Below are 7177 nucleotides of genomic sequence, written 5' to 3' on the forward strand. Positions count from 1 at the left end.
TCCAGAACAAAAGAAGGTTTAGGGACGGGGAATCTCAACCTGAGATAAAAATCTGAGCTTTTCAGAGAGGCTTATCTGAAACGTTCTCTCCTCGTTTGTGACAGTAGCAACTAATGAGCATCTTTAGAGGAAAATTAATTCCGTGGGCTGAAAAGAAATACCCAGTCACGGTGGTGCCGAGCAGGGTGGAAATGAAACCATCTGTCGCCGACTCCATCCCAAATATCCCCGGAATTCTGCGTGCTCGGGGAGTCTCCCGCGCTACCGCGGATTTGGGAAAGGATTCCATAAAAATGCCATTTTCTGTGCTCTCCCCCTTACAGTTCAAGAGGATGCTGACCCGGGAGCTCCCCCACCTGTCCGAGATGAGCCGCTCCGGCAACCAAGTGTCCGAGTACATTTCCAACACCTTCCTGGGTAAGGAATGCATCCCCAGCTGGTGTTTGGGGCTGGGGAAGGGTTAAGGGCAGCCCGATTGCCCCCATTCACAGCTTCCCTCTGTGGGTTTTCACTTTCAAAGCGCTGCGGGAGGGGGAGAATGGTGTTTGGATAGGAGGAATTCCTTCCCGAGCCTTGGGAGGTTTTGGGAGGCTGCTGGTGGTGGCTGCCTTATGCAACGCTGGGTTTTGGTGGTGACCTTATGGAAAGGACAAAGTCACCCAGGGCCAGCTGCAGCCGCTGCCTCCTTCAGCTGCACCTTCCCTTCAGAGACGGGGCTCAGACTAAATCATCCGCAAAACCTTATCCATTCCTTTGTGCAAATCTGCTCATTTTGCACCAGAAGTCAGGAAAAAGAGGGAATATTTTGCGTTTCATTCATTCTGTATGAGCTCACAGCTCCACATACATGAATGAGTCCTCTGTGTCAGCGTTTGTTAGGACAAGTGGGATTTTCTTAAGAAGCAGCTTCAGGATTTGTGACCATTTGCTTCTGAAATGAGGAGCCTCATATTTGTGGACATCCCTGAATCCAAGAGCTCCAAAGGCCGAGTGCTGTGGGTGCTGGGGACTCATGCCCCGAGGCTGGAACGGCCGGAATGCGTTCCCTGTGTGACACACAATTATTCCCATTAAGGGCTTTAAAGTGATTCCAATATCCAGCTGCAGCTGGAACTGCTGCCTGCATTTAGGACACTCGACAGCATTACTAATCCATGGAAGTTTGGAGCTGCTTTGTGGGGATGCATTGATTTTATTGCTCAGCTGAACCCAGAGCCTGAATTCAAGCAGGGAATGGGGCTGGATTGGGATGCACAAAGGGGCCAGTCCAGGGATCTGGCTGGTGGTCAGCACTGCCCAGCAGCCACGTGAGCAGGAATTGCCAATGTGGCAACCAAAAATAAACCCCACAAACGCTCAGGTTAATGGAGCCCGAATCCCAGCAAGGGCTGATGAGCCAGAGCTGCTGCTGGGATTGTTTTATTCACGGGATTCCAGGCTGGTTTGGGTTGGGAGGGACCGTAAGGATCATCCAGTGCCTTTCTAAAATTTAAATTAAATGAATGCCCAAACTAACAGGAGTCTGCAAGTGAGGAGGTTGAACAAACAAACAAAAAGAAATGTGTGGGTAGGACAGTCACTTATCTCCAAAGGTGGGGATAATTCAGAGATATTAAACCCAGATCATGTGGCTTCATTCAACCTTTTGATTTTATCAGGGCAAGGAGGGACAGGACACAGGGAATGGCTCCCACTGCCAGCAGGCAGGGATGGATGGGATGTTGGGCAGGAATTCCTCCCTGTGGAGGGGATGAGGCCCTGGCACAGGGTGCCCAACACCCCTGGCAGTGCCCAAGGCCGGGCTGGAGCACCCTGGGACAGTGGAAGTGTCCCTGCCCTAGCAGGGGGTGGAACCAGAGGATCTTTAAGCTCCCTCCCATCCCAACTCACTCTGTAATTCCATGATTAAATGGGCTGGGAAGGCTCCAAGAAGGAGCAGAGGGTCCAGCCCTGCATTCCCAGCAAGGACAGAGAGGAGCAGCTGAGGTTCCACACCAGAGGGACCATCCCACTGCCCGTGGGTCACAGCTCCTCCCGAGGGCCCAGCGGTGGCACTGCCACCCCCGTGGGGACACTGATGGCACAAATCAGGATTTCTGCTCCGGAATGGCCATTTGATGCTGCCTTAGTCACTGCTAAGGAGATTATGGGGAGGAAAGTCCTTCGGTGGTTCAGCAAAATCCAAGGAACACCCTCTGATGTCAGCCTGGCTGCACTGTGAATAATGGCTCCTTTCCTAACTGCTGCTGCTGCTGCTTGGGCTTTCACAGGGGTTTAATTAAGCCCAGGCAGAAGTAACTCCTGTCTGGAAGTCTAATCCCTCTGGAGGTCCTCAAGGTGCTCAGAGGTTGGGGTAAAATCCATGAGAAATGGTTTGGATGGAAGTCATGAGCCACCAGACCTGTGCTTTAATAAATCAGCTGTAGGGCAGTGAATGCCTCGTGGTTTTGAGATTTATTTATTTGCTAAACACATCTCCACAGCCAGGTTTGGGCCCTCTTCATGTGCACTAAAACTGTGATTATCCCTGAGAATGGCAATGGGATTTAGCCTGTGTTTTGGATGTTATTCCAAACATATTTGTAAAGGAAAAATCTTTAATGAAGTGACACCCATGTGTTACTGATTTTAAGAGCAGGGGATATTCACCCTAAAAAGTGAAAATAGGGAAAATAGATGTGGTTTTACCCTATTTGGGAAAAAAAAAATGTTGTTTGAACATACTTTTATTTTCCTGCAAATAGGGAATAAAATTAATTGCGATTTATCCCCAAGGAGAACCTGATGCCTTTCAGGCATGGAAAATCATAGAATCATTTAGGCTGGAGATCATGGGGTCCAACCATTCCCAGCACTAATCCGTGTTCCCAGGTGCCACGTCCATGCACAGAGAGTTGTTCCTGGAGATGTCCAGTATCCCCAGACCACACAGGGTCTGCAAGAGAGCAACCAGAGCTTTTGTAACTGGAGGTTTTTTTGAGTTTTGGATCCCAAAATGGGAAAACCCCCAGCAGAACCCCCTGGGGTTGAAGTGGGGAGCAGAGGCAGCAGCTCGAGGGCTGATTCTGGGGGATGTGCTGGGAGCTCACATTCTGCTGACTCATTTCCCCCTGCTCTGTTGCAGACAAGCAGAACGATGTGGAGATCCCTTCTCCCACCCAGAAGGACAGGGAGAAGAAGAAAAAACAGCAGCTCATGACACAGATCAGTGGGGTGAAGAAACTGATGCACAGCTCGAGCTTGAACAACACCAGCATCTCACGGTTTGGGGTGAAGACAGAGAAGGAAGATCACCTGGCCAAGGTAGGGGAGATTTCTGCTCTTCTGGGAGCATCTGGAAGCTGGGAATGGATTGTTCCTTTCCTTGGAATTAGTATCCCTGAAGTGATGTGGCCATTAGAAATGCTGTAATTAATGGTAGCCTCAAGAGCATATTTTAGATTTAAAAATACACGAAAGTAGCCCTAAAATAAAAAGGAAAAAAGGTGGTGCAGGCTGAGTGATTATGAAACACAAAATCAGCCCTTCACAGTTACTCTGTGTTCATTAAGCTCACACATTCAGCACTTACATAATAACCATTACATTTGCATATTTGTGAACTTTTTTTGGGGAAATGCAGAATTGCCTGGAAAACCATTCAAACCATTATTTTTTGATGCTCTCCAAAGGAACTGGAAGACCTGAATAAGTGGGGCCTCAACATCTTCAATGTGGCCAGGTATTCCCACAACCGGCCGCTCACCTGCATCATGTACGCCATATTCCAGGTGGGTGTTCCTGCAGGGCAGGCTTCCCTGCTGCTTTTCTCCTGTCCAGTTCCCCTCTGCTTCCCTGCCTGCTCCAGCCTGAGCTGGCACTCAGCTGGGTGCTTGTGCTCTGCCCCCTCAGGAGCGGGACCTGCTGAAAACCTTCAAGATCTCGTCGGACACGTTCGTGACGTACATGATGACCCTGGAGGACCACTACCACTCAGATGTGGCCTACCACAACAGCCTGCACGCTGCTGACGTGGCCCAGTCCACCCATGTGCTGCTCTCCACCCCTGCCCTGGATGTGAGTGCCCTGCTTGCCTTGCCTTTCAACGTGGGGTGGGCACTGCTGGATCTTCCGAGCGCTCCTTCGCCTCCATTCTTAGGAAATCTCAGCATGTGGGATCTCTGTTTCACCTTTCTGCAGTGCCTTGTCCCAGAAAACCAATTGAAACAGCACAATTTGTTCCCCTCAGTCAGCTTCCCCAGCTGCTGAGAGGTGAAACCCCTCTGACAGGCTCCTGTTGCTCCCTCCTAGGCTGTCTTCACGGATCTGGAAATCCTCGCTGCCATTTTTGCAGCTGCAATCCATGATGTGGATCACCCCGGGGTCTCCAATCAATTCCTGATTAACACAAGTGAGTTTTGTTCTGAATCTCTCAGAATTTCACCCCGAAAGCAATGGGAATGCTTTTTACGTGCCACAAATGACAGCTTGCAGGCTGTGCTGCCCTCTCAAAATACGGTGCAGTGGAGGAGTGAGACATCTTGGACTCAAGCAGGAATTAAAATGCAATCCCTGACAAAGGGAACCATTGTAGCACAATTTGTAAAGTCAATATTTACTACTTGCTAGCACATAATAATTCTGCCAGCCCTGAGTGCAAACTTTACCATTAAGATAAGAGAAATAATCCTATTGCTATTGACAACCAGAAAGCCAAATATTGGCCTTTGTGTTGTGTTCTGACACAGGCTGAGCATGGATCTGGATTCCAAAATATGGAGATCGTTGTGTTTTGTGAAGGATTTTTGCAGGATTCTGTTGCCAGTGACTTTTAACTGAGTCAACTGAGCATTTTTTTGTCATTGGGACTGAGCAAAGGCTGGTGGAGTGCTGGGGCTGGCACTCATGGAGCTAAAAAGAATCACAGAATCCTAAAATCATCCAGTATCCCATGGGCAGGGACATTTTCCCCCAGACCAGACTGCTCCAAACCCCACCCAGCCTGGCCCTGAACCCTTCCAGGGATGGGAAAAGAAACTTCCCCCCACTGAAACCTTTCAGTGCCCAGAGCAAGCTCCTGCTGGCTGTTGGGAACCCCACATTTCCCAGCCTGGAGTCCCACACTTGGTGTTCCTTCCCCAGATTCCGAGCTGGCCCTGATGTACAACGACGAATCCGTGCTGGAGAACCACCACCTGGCCGTGGGCTTCAAACTGCTCCAGGAGGAGCACTGTGACATCTTCCAGAACCTGACCAAGAAGCAGCGCCAGACCCTCAGGAAGATGGTGATTGACATGGTATGGCCACTCCCTCCTCCTCTTCTCAACCAAAAATGGTCGTTTTTTGTGGCTTCCCCTCCTGAAATCCTGTTTTCTCCCCATTCTGGAAAGGTGTTGGCCACTGACATGTCCAAGCACATGAGTCTGTTGGCTGATCTGAAGACTATGGTGGAAACCAAGAAGGTGACCAGTTCAGGAGTTCTCCTTCTGGACAACTACACGGACAGGATACAGGTGAGGCAGCCAAATTCCCTGGGTTTGGGGTGTTCTGGCCAGGATGAGGAGGCCACACTCCTGGTTTTGCTGTGGCTTTGTAATCAATCATATAGAGAAGCTGAATTCTCAGCAGTCATTTCCTTCTATAAAGAAGCACAAGGTGGTCCCATATTTTTTAGGTGTTATTTTTTAGGTGTTAACCCAGAATTAGGGTTTTTTTGACACTTGGAACTGAGGTCAATTTTTGAGGGCTCCTAAATTTCCTTGCTGCTTTCTCCCGTTTGTTCCTCCTGTTACAGCACTGCAAGAATTTCATTCAGAACTTCACATCTGAAGTTCTCACACCTCAGAGTGAGCTGGAATTACTGCTGTACAGTCTGTTCCCTCAATAATTTAATCCTTGGTTTACAGAAGTGACCAGAAAGTGCTGGAACAGGGTTGTGCAGTGAGCAGGACAAGATACATCCTGCTCTGCTCTCCACTTTGATGACCAACTCCTTAAGAGCAGGCTCCTGGGAAAACTCTGTAAATTTTTTATTTCAAACACTGGTGCTGCCTGAATCCTTGTGGCCACTTAGTCAGGCCCGTTCTGTGCGTGTGTGGAAGGGATATTACTCATTCCATAAAGTGGGAACATTTCACCTCTTTCCCTCAGAGCATGGAAGTGGAGTTTGAATGGTGGGAAGCAGCTGGATCCCCAGACAAACCTGTGTGATGTCATTGACACTTCCACAGCTGCTCCAGGTGTGAGGCTTGGGCTGTGTGAGCACCAGAGAGCACATCTGGCTTAGGGGCTGGGGCAGCTCAGCTCATCCATGGAGAGGGAATCACAGAATTCCAGACTGGTTTGGGTTGGGAGTGACTTTAAATTCATTCCATCCCACCCAACACCTCCCACTGTCCCAGGTGCCCCCAGCCCCAGGGTCCAACCTGGCTTTGGACAATGCCAGGGATCCAGGGGCAGCCACAGCTGCTATGGGAAGTCTATTCCAGGGCTTCCACACCCTGCCAGGGAACAATTCCCAATTCCCAATCTCCCATCCATCCCTGCCCTCTGGCAGTGGGAGCCATTCCCTGTGTCCTGTCCCTCCAGGCCTTGTCCCCAGTCCCTCTGCAGCTCTCCTGGAGCCCCTTCAGGCCCTGGCAGGGGCTCTGAGCTCTGCCTGGATCCTTCTCCTCTCCAGGTGAGCACCCCCAGGTGTCCCAGCCTGGCTCCAGAGGGGCTCCAGCTCTGCAGCAGCTCCAGGGCCTCCTCTGGACTCTTTCCAGCATCTCCGGGTCTTTAACGTGCTGCCATGCAATGCTTCTGATATTTTTATGGTCTGTTTCATAATCAGAGAATCTTCTGGTGCAATGCTCTGCAGATCCAGCCCGAAACCCTCCTGGTTTTGCAGCTGATTTTATGAGTTTCCTGGTGGCTGTAATTGCAGGTTCTCCGGAACATGGTGCATTGTGCAGACCTGAGTAATCCCACCAAGTCCCTGGAGCTCTACCGGCAGTGGACAGACAGGATCATGGAGGAGTTCTTCCAGCAGGGAGACAAGGAGAGGGAGAGAGGCATGGAGATCAGCCCCATGTGTGACAAACACACGGCCTCCGTGGAAAAATCCCAGGTAACTGGCCCTGAGCTGCAGCTCTCCCTGCCTGAGCTTGGCATTCCAAAGCACACACAGAGCTCAGCTGCTTCTGCAGCAGAACTGGGA

General features: G+C 50.3%; 1 protein-coding gene across 1 annotated transcript in view; it reads left to right on the forward strand.

The window, feature by feature from the left end:
• Positions 1-327: 327 nt before the first annotated feature.
• Positions 328-7177, forward strand: part of PDE4B (phosphodiesterase 4B) — an 11687-nt gene continuing 4837 nt past the window's right edge. Inside the window, exons 1-8 of the mRNA XM_031064064.1 lie at positions 328-417; positions 3125-3303; positions 3672-3770; positions 3892-4056; positions 4291-4390; positions 5122-5276; positions 5370-5492; positions 6905-7087. Of these exons, the coding sequence (XP_030919924.1) occupies positions 333-417; positions 3125-3303; positions 3672-3770; positions 3892-4056; positions 4291-4390; positions 5122-5276; positions 5370-5492; positions 6905-7087 (1089 nt within the window). The 5' untranslated portion in view covers positions 328-332. The remainder of the gene's footprint in view (positions 418-3124; positions 3304-3671; positions 3771-3891; positions 4057-4290; positions 4391-5121; positions 5277-5369; positions 5493-6904; positions 7088-7177) is intronic.

This window comes from Geospiza fortis, unplaced genomic scaffold (assembly GCF_000277835.1).
Source record: "Geospiza fortis unplaced genomic scaffold, GeoFor_1.0 scaffold69, whole genome shotgun sequence".
Taxonomy (NCBI): Eukaryota; Metazoa; Chordata; class Aves; order Passeriformes; family Thraupidae; genus Geospiza; species Geospiza fortis.